The sequence below is a fragment of the Cervus canadensis genome, chromosome 26 (assembly GCF_019320065.1).
Source record: "Cervus canadensis isolate Bull #8, Minnesota chromosome 26, ASM1932006v1, whole genome shotgun sequence".
In the NCBI taxonomy this organism is placed as follows: Eukaryota; Metazoa; Chordata; class Mammalia; order Artiodactyla; family Cervidae; genus Cervus; species Cervus canadensis.
In genome coordinates, this window is record NC_057411.1 from 26,892,096 (window position 1) to 26,906,421 (window position 14,326).

General features: G+C 42.2%; 1 protein-coding gene across 1 annotated transcript in view; it reads left to right on the forward strand.

Moving 5' to 3' along the window:
- The window catches only part of PARM1 (prostate androgen-regulated mucin-like protein 1), a 123,534-nt gene extending 109,604 nt beyond the window's left edge, over positions 1 to 13,930 (forward strand). Inside the window, exon 4 of the mRNA XM_043447817.1 lies at positions 10,030 to 13,930. Within this exon, the coding sequence (XP_043303752.1) occupies positions 10,030 to 10,114 (85 nt within the window). The 3' untranslated portion in view covers positions 10,115 to 13,930. The remainder of the gene's footprint in view (positions 1 to 10,029) is intronic.
- Positions 13,931 to 14,326: the final 396 nt, after the last annotated feature.

Genomic DNA, 14,326 nt, shown 5'->3' on the forward strand with positions numbered 1-14,326 from the left:
CTCAACAGGTCACGGGTGATGCCAAAGCTGCTGGTCCAAGGACCAGACTTGAAGTAACTCTACTCTACTTTCACCTCCCAACACTCTAAAAACACAGGGCTCTAAAGTTTCCCAGGTATAATCTTCTATTGTTTCATGCCTTTGTTTTTTTGAACATGCTGACCCCTGACTAGGGGTATTTGGTTCACTTTTTTTAAAATTCGAGCATAATTGCTTTCCAATGTGTTGTGTTAGTTTCTGCTGCACAACTAAGTGAATCAGCCATATGTATACAGATATCCCCTCTCTCTTGGACCCCCATCCTACCCCGCTGGGTCATCACAGAGCATGGAGCAAAGACCCCTGCGCTTCGCAGCAGCTTCCCACGAGCTCTCTATTTTGCACATGGTAGGATATATATGGTTGTCCAAGGAGGCCTTACAGATAGTTGTGAAAAGAAGAGAAGCGAAAGGCAAAGGAGAAAAGGAAAGATATACCCATTCGAATGCAGAGTTCCAAAGAATAGCAAGGAGAGATAAGAAAGCCTTCCTCAGTGATCAATGCAAAGAAACAGAGGAAGACAATAGGAAGGGGAAGACTAGAGATCTCTTCAAGAAAATTAGAGATACCAAGGGAACATGTCATGCAATGATGGGCACAATAAAGGACAGAAATGGTATGGACCTAACAGAAGCAGAAGATATTAAGAACAGGTGGCAAGAATACACAGAAGAACTGTACAAAAAAGATCTTCATGACCCAGATAATCACAATGGTGTGATCACTCATCTAGAGCCAGACATCCTGGAATGCAAAGTCAAGTGGGCCCTAGGAAACATCACTATGAACAAAGCTAGTGGAGGTGATGGAATTCCAGTTGAGCTATTTCAAATCCTGAAAGATGATGCTGTGAAAGTGCTGCACTCAATATGCCAGCAAATTTGGAAAACTCAGCAGTGGCCACAGGACTGGAAAAGGTCAGTTTTCATTCCAATCCCTAAGAAAGGCAATGCCAAAGAATGCTCAAACTATTGCATAATTGCACTCATCTCACACGCTAGCAAAGTAATGCTCAAAATTCTCCAAGCTAGTCTTCAACAGTACGTGAACCATGAACTTCCAGATGTTCAAGCTGGGTTAAGAAAAGGCAGAAGAAATAGAGACCAAATTGCCAACATCTGTTGGATCATCAAAAAAGCAAGAGAGTTCCAGAAAAACATCTACTTTTGCTTTATTGACTATGCCAAAGTGTTTAACTGTGTGGATCACAACAAACTGTGGAAAATTCTGAAAGAGATGGGAATACCAGACCACCTGACCTGCCTCCTGAGAAATCTGTATGCAGGTCAGGAAACAACAGTTAGAATTGGACATGGAACAACAGACTGGTTCCAAATCGGGAAAGGAGTGTCACCCTGCTTATTTAACGTATATGCAGAGTACATCATGAGAAATGCTGGGCTGGAGGAAGCACAAGCTGGAATCAAGATTGCCGGGAGAAATATCAATAACCTCAGATATTCAGATGACACCACCCTTATGGGAGAAAGTGAAGAAGAACTAAAGAGCCTCTTGATGAAAGTAAGAGAGGAGAGTGAGAAAGTTGGCTTGAAACTGAACATTCAGAAAACTAAGATCATGGTATCTGGTCCCATCACTTCATGGCAGATAGATGGGGAAACAGTGCAAACAGTGACAGACTATTTTTGTGGGGGTGGGGGCTCTAAAATCACTGCAGATGGTGACTGCATCCATGAAGTTAAAAGATGCTTGCTCCTTGGAAGGAAAGCTATAACCAACCTAGACAGCATATTAAAAAGCAGAGACATTACTTTGCCAACAAAGGTTCATCTAATCAAGGCTATGGTCTTTCCAGTAGTTATGTATGGATATGAGAGTTGGACTATAAAGAAAGCTGAGTGCCAAAAAATTGATGCTTTTGAACTGTTGTTTTGGAGAAGACTCTTGAGAGTCCCTTGGACTGCAAGGAGATCCAACCAGTCCATCCTAAAGGAAATCAGCCCTGAATGTTCATTGGAAAGACTGATGTTGAAGCTGAAACTCCCAATACTTTGGCCACCTGATGTGAAGAGCTGACTCATTTGAAAAGGCCCTGATGCTGGGAAAGATTGAAGGGGATGACAGAGGATGAGATGGTTGGATGGCATCACCAACTCAATGGACATGAGTTTGAGTAAACTCCAGGAGTTGGTGATGGACAGGGAGGCCTGGCATGCTGCAGTCCATGGGGTCAAAACAAGTTGGACACAACTGAGCTACTAAACTGAGTATATGGACCTTTGTTGGCAAAGTAATGTCTCTGTGTTTTAAAATGCTTCTAGGTTTGTCATAGCTTTCCTTCCAAGGAGCAAATAACACTTAATTTCACGGCTGCAGACACCTCCACAGTGAATTCGGAGCCCAACAAAGTAAAATCTGCCACTGTTTCCATTTTTTCCCCATCTATTTGCCATGAAGTGATGGGACAGGATACCATGATCTTAGTTTTTTGAATGTTGAGTTTCAAGCCAACTTTTTCACTCTCCTCTTTCACTTTTATCAAGAGGCTATTTAGTTCTTCTTAGCTTTCTACCATTAGAGTGGTATCATCTGCTTATCTGAGGTTGTTGATATTTATCCCAGCAGTCTTTATTCCAGCTTGTGAGTCATCCAGCCTGGCATTTTGCCTTATGTACTCTGCATAGAAGTTAAATAAAAAGGGTGACAATCTACAGCCTTGTCGTACTCCTTCCCCAATTTTGAATCAGTCAGTTGTTCTATGTCCAGTTCTAACTGTTGCTTCTTGTCCCACATACAGGTTTCCAGGAGACAGTAAGGTGGTCAGGCATTCCCATCTCTTTAAGAATTTTCTACAGTTTGCTGCAACCCACACAGTCAAAAACTTTAGCATAGTCATTAAAGAAGTAGATGTTTTTCTGGAATTCCCTTGCTTTCTCAATTACCCAGTGAATGTTGGCAATTTGATCTCTGGTTCCTCTGCCTTTTCTAAACCCAGCTTGTATATCTGGAAGTTCTCAGTTCACATACTGCTGAACCCTTCCTAGAAGGATTTTGAGCAAAACCTTGCTAGCATGTGAAATGAGCACAATTGCACAGTAGTTTGAACATTCTTTGGCATTGCCCTTCTATGGGATTAGGATGAAAACTGACCTTTTCCAGTCCTGTGGCAACTACTGAGTTTTCCAAATTTGCTGGCATATTGAGTGCAGCAGTTTAACTGCATCATCTTTTAGGATTTTAAATAGCTCTGCTGGAATTCCATCACCTCCACTAGCTTTGTTCCTAGTAATGCTTCCTAAGGCCCACTTCCTAAGGTCCAAAATGTCTGGCTTTAGGTGAGTGATCACACTATCATGTTTTTGCGGGTCATTAAAATTATTTTTGTGCAGTTATTCTGTGTATACTTGCCACCTGTTCTTAATTTCTTCTGCTTCTGTTAGGTCCATACTATTTCTATTCAATAAGGGATCTTTGCATGAAACGTTCCCTTGATCTCTCCAATTTTCTTGAAGAGATCTCTAGTCTTTCCCATTCTGTTGTCTTCCTCTATTTCTTTGCGTTGCTCATTTCAGAAGACTTTCTTATCTCTCATTGCTATATTCTGGAACTGAACTCTGCAATTCAGTTGTGTATATTTTTCCCTTTCTTCCTTGCTCTTTACTTCTCTTCTTTCCTCAGCGATTTGCAAGCCTCCTCAGACAATGACTTTGCTTTCTTGCATTTCTTTTTCTTTGGGATGGCTTTGGTGACTGCCTTCTGTACAGTCTGTCCATGGTTCTTCAGGCACTCAGTCAGATGTAATCCCTTAAATCTGTTCATCACCTCTCATGTATAGTCATAAGGATTTCATGTAGGTCATACTTGAATAGCCTAGTGATTTTTCCTCCTTTCTTCAATTTAAGTCTGAATTTTACAACAAGGAGTTCATGATCTGAGCCAGTTTTGGGTAGCAAAACAGTGTGGTACTCAGCTCCCAGTCTTGTTTTTGCTGACTGTATAGAGTTTCTCTATCTTCGGCTACAAATATAATTAATCTGATTTCTGTATTGACCATTTGGTGATGTCTATGTGTAGAGTCATCTCTTATGTTTTTGGAAGAGAGTGTTTTCTATGCCCAGCATGTTATCTTGATGAATCTCTGTTAGCCTTTGCCCTGCTTCATTCTGTACTGCAAGGTCAAACTTTCCCGTTATTCCAGGTATCTCCTGACTTCCTACTTTTGCATTCCAATCCCCTATGATGAAAAGGACATCATTTTTGGTGTTAGTTCTAGAAGGTTTTGTAGGTCTTCATAGAACTGGTCAACTTCAGCTTCTTCACCATCAGTGATTGGGACAAAGACTTGGATTACTGTGATTTTGAATGGTTTGCCTTGGAAAGGAACCAAGATCATTCTGTCATTTTTGAGATTATACCCAAGTACTGCATTTTGGACTCTGTTGTTAACCATGAGAGTTGCTTCATTTCTTCTAAGGGATGCTCCCACTGGAATGTAAGCTCCCTTAGGACAGAAATTTCTGTCTCTTAGTTCACTAGAATAGCCTGGAATAAGGCCCCAGAATAAGGCCTGATCAATGGTAACTTTCCGATGAATAAGTGAAAGAAGCCAGGCAGGGAAATGAGAATCAGGAAAAAAAAAAAAAAAAAGCCACAGACATAAACAAAGGAGACAGTGACAGCTACACAAAACTGGCTTTGCTAATGGATGATGCGAGTCTAAGGCTTAATGGCTAATGACTAATGAGCTGCAAGTTCAGTTATGTTTTCCCAGCACTAAGCCATATCTTATTCATATTTATAACTCTCCTTTTTAGCATGTAATAAGCCCCAATGATTGAATGGAAAGATACACTTAACTAGGGACAAGAGGACCTTAGGAGGAATAGTAATAAGCCAAGTTGTAGACCTGATGGAGACCTGGAGTTGACCCTTATAAAGGAGGAGGTGTTTTCTAAAATATGTTTGTCTCGACAAACAGTAAACACCTCATTCATTTTCAAAGACCACTGAGTTCTATTAAGTATTGATGCTATAGCTATCTTAAAATAGGTACGTTTTCACAGTTGTGGAAAAGGCTTCAAACCACAAGCGTCACCACTACATTTACCAGTTGTCACCAAGAAGGCATCATTGATCAATTGGGGCGGGGGGAGAGGGAGTGGGGACTGCTGCTTTGTTAGAGCAAAACCACTTGAGAAGAAATCAATGAGGCAAGGGCTTCACATAAATCATATCCCATTTTGTCCCCTTGGGTTCTGTTGTTAGCTAACTAAACCATCTGATACAGTAGAACAACAGTGACAATAAGCATAGTGTCACTGATTTACAGGGGCTATGAGCTCATGCTGAATGCTTTAAAGCCATGTCATTGCATAGGAGAAATTCTAATTTTCTTTCCTCTTCTAATCTTTAAGGTCAAAACTGTGGCTTTGGCCCTCTATGTTCCTTTTTTTTTTCTTTGGAAAGAAAGTATAATTGCTTTACAATGTTGTGTTGATTTCTGCTGCTCAACAAAGTGAATCAGCTATATGTATACATACATCCCCTTCCTCTTGAGCCTCCCTCTCACCCTCCCCCCATCTCATCCTCAAATCATCACAGAGCACCGACCTGAGCTCCCTTTCCTATATAGTTGCTTCCCACTAGCTTTCTGCTTTACACACGATAGTGTATATGTCAATTCTACTGTCTCAGTTCAACACCCCCTCTCCTCTCCACACCCTACTTCTGTGTCTACAAGTGTCTATGTCTGCATCTGCTAAAGTCTCTATTCCTGCCCTGCTAAAATAGGTTCATCAGGACCATTTTTCTAGATTCCATATATGTGCGGATGGCTACAGGCCATCCTAATCCCAATAATAAAGAATCCGCCTGCAATGCAGGAGACACGGGAAATGTGGGTCGGGAAGATCCCCTGGAGGAGGAAATGACAACCCACTCTAGTATTCTTGCCAGGAAAATTCCATGGACAGAAGAGCCTGGCGGGCTACAGTCCACGGGGTTGCAGAGTTGGATGCGACTAAGTGACTGGGCACATACTAATCCCTGCTGGTATTGACCAAGGAAACAGTGTATTTTCTCTGTGTCCTGTTCATATGCTACACTGGATCTAAGCAGTGATCATCAAGTATTTATAAAAGTATCATTGTGTTAAGAGCAACATATCAGACATTCAGAAAATTAGAAGCAAAGTAAGTCATAATCTGCCCCCCGGGAGGTTTACCGTCTAGGGGAGCCAGTGCACAGCAAATGGAAACCTTAGCTGTGCTGGCTGCCTGCAGGTCTTTATGAAGCAATGGAGTAAACAAAAGTGCCTTGACCTGACGATGATGTCATTCATACAGAGGGCTCTTCAGATTGAAATTAGATCAGCCGCCTTGCAGTACAGAGCCAGCTGACCTTAGTTTTAGTAGCAGCCCTCCCCATGACATCATAGCAACCGTCTTTCAGATCCCTGGAGCTAAGCCCCATCTTCCTAATTGTGGGAGTGGGAGATTTTTCACCACTTCAGGCTCCACAAATGCCAATCTTGAAAAGTCCCCCGTTTCCATCTAAAACATGCCATGATTTATGAAGTTCTGACCTGGAGAGCTAGTTGAAAGTGATCACTAATGATTCTCTACTTATCTCACAGACATGTACACACACACACATACACACACACAAAATGATGTGTTTGTCTTCTTCTTTCTGCAGCATTACAGGATTTACCCAAATCTGGCTTGAATTCCAGCTCACCCAATTCTTGTTTAGGCTCATAATAAAACATGCCCTTTGGGTTCGGTGGGGCTTCTCTGCTGGCTCAGAGGGTAGAGTATCTGTCTGCAATGCAGGAGACCTGGGTTTGATCCATGGGTCAAGAAGATCCCCTAGAGAAGGGCATAGATACCCACTCCAGTATTCTTGTCTGGAGAGTCCTATGGACAGAGGAACCTGACAGGCTACAGTCCATGGGGTCGCAAGAGTTGGACACGACTGAGCAACTACACTACCACGGGTTCAGTACATTCCCAAATACATTTTATCTCTATCTCTTACATTGCTTTCCTCATTTATCAGTAATTTGTTCAACTCGCAGTTCATTCAAATGAGAAGACAAAGAGAAATGAAAGCTCCATCTTTTTCCTTTATTTTACTTGTGTGTGTGTGTGTGTGTGTGTGTGTGGTAGTAATAGTAGTCGTAGTAGACATCTCTTAACAACACAAGAGGTTCAGGTATAGCTCTGATCAAATAGTCTTGCCTGCAATAACCACAAGCAGTAAGACCTGATGCCCAGAAGATTTTTTAATCCTCTAACCTGACTCCAGCATGGTAATAATTTTGTTGAATGATAATATAAGAAGCTGGTTTTATAATCATGCCTGGGGCATAGTTTCAGGAGTTCCTGGTGAAAGTGAAGGAGGTTCAATTTTCACTTAGTAAACTTTTTTATTCTTTGCAGATCTACCATGAGTTCCTATATGTTTCATTATAATAAAAATTGAAAAACAATGTTGGCCAACATTTATTGTGCCTTTACTATGTGCCAGGTCTTTTATATGCATTACCTCATTTAATCCATCTAAAAATTCTAATGCAATTTTTTTTTGTTTCTCCATTTTGTAGAAGAAGAAATATGGGGTTAAAGTTATAGTCTAGGATGTACATCTATAGGTTCAACTGATATTTTATGAGAATAAAATTACATGATAGATATAAAAATGCTGTGAGAAGTTAAATTACCATGCAAAGGTGAGGCAGGAGAATTCTATCAATAAGAGAATGTGTTTGTTGGGTCCTTGTTGGCCAGGCTTGCCACAGTAAATCATGCTGAAATTTAGGCCCAGCTCCAATCTTATAAGGGCTTCCCTGGTGACTCAGTGGTAAAGAACCCACCTGCCAATGTAGGAGATGCTGGCTGAATCCCTGGGTCAGGAAGATCCCCTGGAGGAGGAAATGGCAACCACTCCAGTATTCTTGCCTGGGAAATCCCATGGACAGAGGAGTCAGGTAGGCAGGCTACTGTCCTTGAGAGCACAAAGAGTCAGGACGCCCCAGTCTTGTAATCCCTAGGTTTTTACTTATTCATCCCATAGCTTCCATTTCTCAACCATCCAGTTAAAGGCTTTGATTGGAGTTGGAGGACTTAAGTGTGGCTGGAGTGTTCTACACTAACCTCCCCTATTCCTGCCAATCAATAGATCAGTGGTGTGTTATTTGTGACCTCTTTCCTTCGTGCACCTTTAAAAACAAAGTACACTGTGGAAGTTTTCAGGTATATAGACTGGGTCTACTGAGGCAGCCTTCAGGACAGAAATCAGAATCTTGAAAGCTAAGAGACTGAAGCCAACACATCAAGAATCTGGTTCTTTTCAAGATCATCTCTTCTCAAATACCTGACAGATATAAGTAAGTTTAGAAGAGTGACAGCAGTTATTTTAGCAACAGAGAGAAGTATATAACAAATGCTTTTTGTGCCTCTTGGGTTGTATTTTCATTTTGTTTAATTTTCATATTTAGGTGAGACAGAAATTAGGGGGGTATGTTTGTCTGTACTATATATATAGCATTCCTGATTTCCAGTGGCAAGGTGTAAAAATTCACAAGCTAGCCTGAATCTCAGAAGCACCAGGGTCTCATTTTGTAATATTCTCTCAGTCCTGTCATTAGTTTTAGCCTTAAAATGACATAATCCTTTCCAAGAAGCTCCCATCTTGTGAACAGATTGAATTTTCAGGATATTTTTTTTTCCAATCACTATTTCTTCCATAAGCATTTATTGAGGACTTACTATTTATTGAGGCTTTACTCTTTTAGGTGCTGGAATTACAGTTAAGAACAAATAAATCAGGCAAATAATCCATACATGAAGTCTAATTAGAGGAGAGAGGCAATAACAGTATAAATAAGTAAATTATATGGTATGTTAGAAGGTGATGAGTACTATGAGTAAAATTAAGCAGGGAGTGCTGTGGGATGGGAGTTACAAGTTTAAATAGATTTTCTAAGGAAGGCCTCCTTGAGAAGGTGAAATTTGTGCAGACTTGAAGAAAATGAAAAGAACTGTGTGGAGATCTGGAGGAAAAATGTTCCAAGATGAGGGAACAGTAAGTGCAAAGGCCCTGAAAAAGGTGTGTCAGGCATGAGCAGAAAGAGCAAGAGGCACTGGCATAGTAGCTGATATGCTCGGAGAGGTAATATCAGGAGCCAGACCCTGGAGGGCTTTGCAAACTATCGTGGTGACTTCGGCTTTTACTCTGTGTGGGGTGAGGGGCTGCTCAATGGTTTTAAATGGAAGCATGATAACAATCTGATTTCAGTTTCTTCTAGAAACAATATTAATTGTGGAACAGGTTCCCGGAATGACCCAGCAAAGCCTTATAAGTGCATATTACCATTGAACTCAGGTGCTAATCAAACTCTAAGAAGCTGAGCTCAGAGCACTGGGTTCAGATCCCAGAGGTGGGGGCTCAACTCATAGCTCAGTTGGGTGACTTTGGGTGTGTCCGTTAACATCTCCGAGCCCTATTCTCCTCATTGAAGAAGTAAGGATAAGCAATACTGGCCCATGGCTTTATTTTGAGGCTCACATGACCATGGAACATAGAAAAACTCTGTAGATGATGATAAAACATTAAATGAAGTTCAGGGGGTGATGAGAGTATCAGTGGGTATGGTTCTGTCATTATCATTTCAGGGAAAATGAAGTCCAGAACCTAAGCTAAAATGCCAGGAATGCAACCTTTGCTTTCCCCTTACTTCTTATTAACTAGCCATGGAAATGAAGCCTCTTCCTTCTCCAGCACCAGAGGTCAAGGAGAGAGAAGGATCCAGCAGATCTCAACAGAAGGCGCCCATAGGGCTCCCAGTGGATCGGTCATAACTTACAGGGAGTTTGCAGACTGGGGCCTCCCTGCTTGGTGGGTCTGCTACCAAGAGTTTGTCCTGTGAAGAATCACATCTTCCCTTCCCCTTCAGGCCCCAGGGCACGGGGCTGTCCACAACATGGGCAACTTCCCCAACTAACCACAGCCTCTTCTTCCCACCAGGCATTCTTCCTACGGAAGGCTCTTGGACGACCATGACTACGGGTCCTGGGGAAACTACAACAACCCTCTGTATGACGACTCCTAACGAAAGAACGTGCCCGGGATGAGGAATAACTGTCTTTATTTATCAGTGCTTATCCAGTAGAATTAATAACAAGTACCTGAGGCGCCTTGAGCGACAATCCTGTTTTGTTGGTTTGGTTGTTTTGTTTTTTTTCCTCCCTCTCCTCTGGCTGCTGCAACTTCTCCTTTCTGGTACCAAAAAAACAAAAAAACAAAATTATTTAAAAGTGAGTGGAGTCTGATATGCAGCGGACCTGGGCCAACCCTGAGCCGTCCAGGCTGGACGCCACGGTGGTGACGTCTGTACCTAGCGGGGGTCCCACCGAGAGAAGAACCAGGAAGAGGGATGGATCAAGTTGTGTCATCAGGGGTTAATTTTAGGGGAACTTTCTGTGTGTGGTATTTCTTAAACTTTTCTTTATGAAGTTACATTAAATCTCCATGAGGGTGGGGAGGAGTTTGCCCTACAGGTAAGGAAGCAGGGGTTTCTCAGATTCCTTTTTAATCTTGGTTTATCTGGTTGTGTCTGATCGGATACCTGCTTGGCTCTGCAAGCTGGAGGCCAGCTTCTTAGCTGTCTAATTAGGGAGAGAGGAAGCAAGAAGGTGCCCTGGAGGGGACCCGCCGGCCGAGTACTACTACAGAGTAGCAGACTGCTGTCGGATCTCAGCGTGCCAGCCCCTCGGCCCCCCCTCCAGGCCATCTGTGTCTGCTAAGGATGCCCGGTTATCTAGCCAACCGCAGCTGGGACCCCAGCCCGCAAGCTTTCGGTGGAGTTGCGGTTCCACAGAAGAAGGCTGTGCAATGAGTTTAGTTGTAGGAGAGAAAGAGAGAGGCGTGTGGAGTGAGTGTAGGGTGGGGGGTCATGGAGGAGGGCGGGAGGGAAGTGGGGCAACATGCATTGAATACCTCATTAAGGAAGGTAGGATCAGCCCCCAGTGACTGTCAGAAGCATCTGCTGCATGGAGGAACCTGTAGAATCCTTGCTTTCTACCCACAAAGCAACTGGTTCACTGCCTTACTGTCTGTTGGATAATGGCTGTAAACTTTTTTTTTTTTTTAATTTTTTAAAGGCACTAGTTTTTCTGCAATTACTCAGTGAGCCTTTTCCATAGGAAATGGACACCATGATTAATCCATTTATTTTCCCCAAACGCTTACCTTACTAATTCTGCCATTTAATAGATGAACACCCCTGGGTACACAGTTTTAAAATCCTGTGTCACGAATTTTGAGAAAGAACTGATTGTCTTTGTGGTCATCCATTTCCGGCCATGTTCTCAACAGCAGGTAATTGCATCCCACTGCCCCACTGGGAACATTTGAAAATGCCTGGTATAATTTTTGAGTGTCACCCCTTAGGGGTGCTAGAGGCCATGGGTAGAGGCCATGGATGTGCTGAATATCCCACAATGTAGAAGATAGCCCACCCTAACTGGGAGTTATCTGGCCGCAAATGTCAATAGTGCCAAGTGTGAGAAACCCTAATTTATTGTGATGCCCATTGTGACAAAGCAAGACGTTCCAGGTTAGTGATAGTTTTTACTTTTAACTAAATGAAATGATTCGTTAACTTTTTATCTGAAAAGTATTTAGTTTGTTGGCATTGTGTTTAAAGTATTTAGTTTGATGAGTTGTTTTTGCGCATGATTGCCTTTTTATTCCTCTGTGTTTTCTAGATAGCTTTATTTCATGGCTCTAACCCTGTCCTCCTAAAACACCTGGTGATAGCAACTGTCATCTTATGTCTGATTTCATGGCGTACAAAATATACATTAAGTTCTGTTTCAAAATGTGTTCTCTTGTCCGACGCTATCATACAGAACGTGAAACTGCATTTTTTTATTTCTAAACTTGGACCTGCTGCCATGACTCTGTTTAGTTTCCAGAAACTTGACCTTGGACTCATCCTGTCACTTGCTGTGACCTAATGAAGTACCGACATGGAAACGGCCACTGCCAGGCAGTTCTAAACCTCTCTGGTGTCAGAAACATTAGACCTGTGCTACTTTCCACAGCCTGCCAACCCCTGGCTCTGAAAGAAATTAATCCTAAACTCCCTAGGTACCAAAGGAGAGTGAGCAACCCCTAGATAAGTATTTTATAACAGGAGGAGGGAATGAGAAGTAGGCTTCCAGGAATTCTCATATCTCTGATTTTGAAAATTTTTAAAAAGTGGACTTTCTCAGAAAAGTGGCCAGGAATGACCGAGGATGCCCCCTTTTAGCAATGCTTGGCCTGAATAACTGTCCCTCTTTCCTTCCCATAGCCTTACCCCCATAGGCTTTTGGTTTGGCAAAGGACACTTCAACAAAAACAAAGGACTTTCCATATATTTTCTCTTCACTCGGACACGGATATGTTGACAAAATGTTTATGAAGCCCCTTTGGAGAGGTGGTCTTCTGGATGTTGCTTCAGTCAAAAACACTTAGGTGAGAGGGACCAACCTCTTCCCAGGGAATCCTGATCAATTATAAATCAGTGGGTCAGCAAGCAGCTTTCCTCACCAAGGTTGCTGTTGTCCAAGAGCCTTTGATAGGTTGGTTGCTCTTATGAACTTCAGGATCTTTATGATAAAGAGAGGGCTCTGGACCTGCAGCACATGCATTCTGCAAGGTGACAGCTTCCCCTAAACCCTCGGGAAGTCCTTGTTATGCTAGTAGAAAATACCTATGGGTTGAACCTTATTTTGCCAAGTGCATTTTTCTGTTTTTGAGTTGGCCAAAAATGTTAACAACTGCATTCAACACACACACGCACACAACATATGCCAATAAGTGACGTCCTTTATCTCAGGGAGCGAGTCTGTTCAGGTCTACATAAGGGAAATGACTCCAGTGGGTCCAAAACAACCACACACCATCCAGGCACTGGACTAGTCAGAAAGTGTTAGAGAGAATGTCACTAACACTAGAAGAAGCCCCTTCTAGAATACAGGTTACAAACGCTGACAGAATGGGCTTCAACCTTGTTTTCTTGTGGCCCTGATGAAGGCCCTGGCCCTCCCTGGACGTCTGTGTCTTCATTTCTTAGGCGGGCGTGATGGTGTCCTATGGACCTCACCCCATGCTACCTCACAAATCTGCTGTGAGGATTAATGAAGTCATGTCTACAGTGTTTTCAGTTTCTGGAGAAAAATATTTATAGACATTTTAAGTATTACATAGATGTATAAGTGATCTTGGTTTCTTGTTTGGTGTGTTGTTTTTACTAAAATGTGTAAAATGACACCTGTATAATAGCTACATACAGACAGCTCTTAGAGCTCTGAGCTATGCCCCAGTGCTCCTGCCTGACTTCCTGGGACCACAAAGGAGGGTTTCCATCCCTGAATGAAAGGATGGCCCAGGACGCAGGTCTCACAGACTGTTGAGTTAGGGTAACACGTGTGGATATCTGAGCGCTAACAGCGTGGACCTGGCCTTTACCATCCCAAAGTCTTCTGAGTTCTCTGTGGAGTTGATTTGGGTTTACCATCATCTGTTTGCCCTTTGTCTTGCTTGCAGGGGTGCATGGTTCAATCCTTCGCATCTGGGAAATGAATTTTGCGACTGGGCCAGATGCTAATTTGCACGTTGATTCACCTTCTTTGCCTTTTACCTCTTTTGGCAAATGAATGTACCATTTCAACTTGGATTTTTAAGTGCTAGGTGATATTGGTAATAGTGCTAACCAAGAGACCAGTGCCAGATTGCTTTCTTGGGGTAAGCCCACACCATTTAAAGATGGAAAGACGTGCAACTTCTTTGCTATTTGATGTCATTGTATCTACATTTGTTGTAAGACCTATTGCATACTAATAATAATTATATCAATTAAAGTTCTTAAAAGCTCGCATCTGACAGTGGTGATTCACATTTTGATATGTTTTGTTATTCAAGCCATTTGGTTGCTGTGCTCCGTACTGCTTGCGTTAAGCAGCCATGGCTTGTTCTTAGAGAAAATTTATCCCACAACAATAAATAATACCTTCTGCAGAGTGGGAAGTTCTCTCTGATCTTGAAACAGAACTGAAGGATGTCAGAAATGAAGAAACTTTCCAAGCAGTGATTTTACTCTTAACTATACACCATGCCTTATAAAATAGTTGTAAAAAAGAAACACTTTGATTCAATAAAGTGTTATATATAATAAGTTATATTAAGGTGGTAGCAGTACATTTGATACTTGCTTTGTTCTCCTTCAAAAACACTCAGCATACCCATCCTATCTGACAGTTAAATAGCAGGCAGT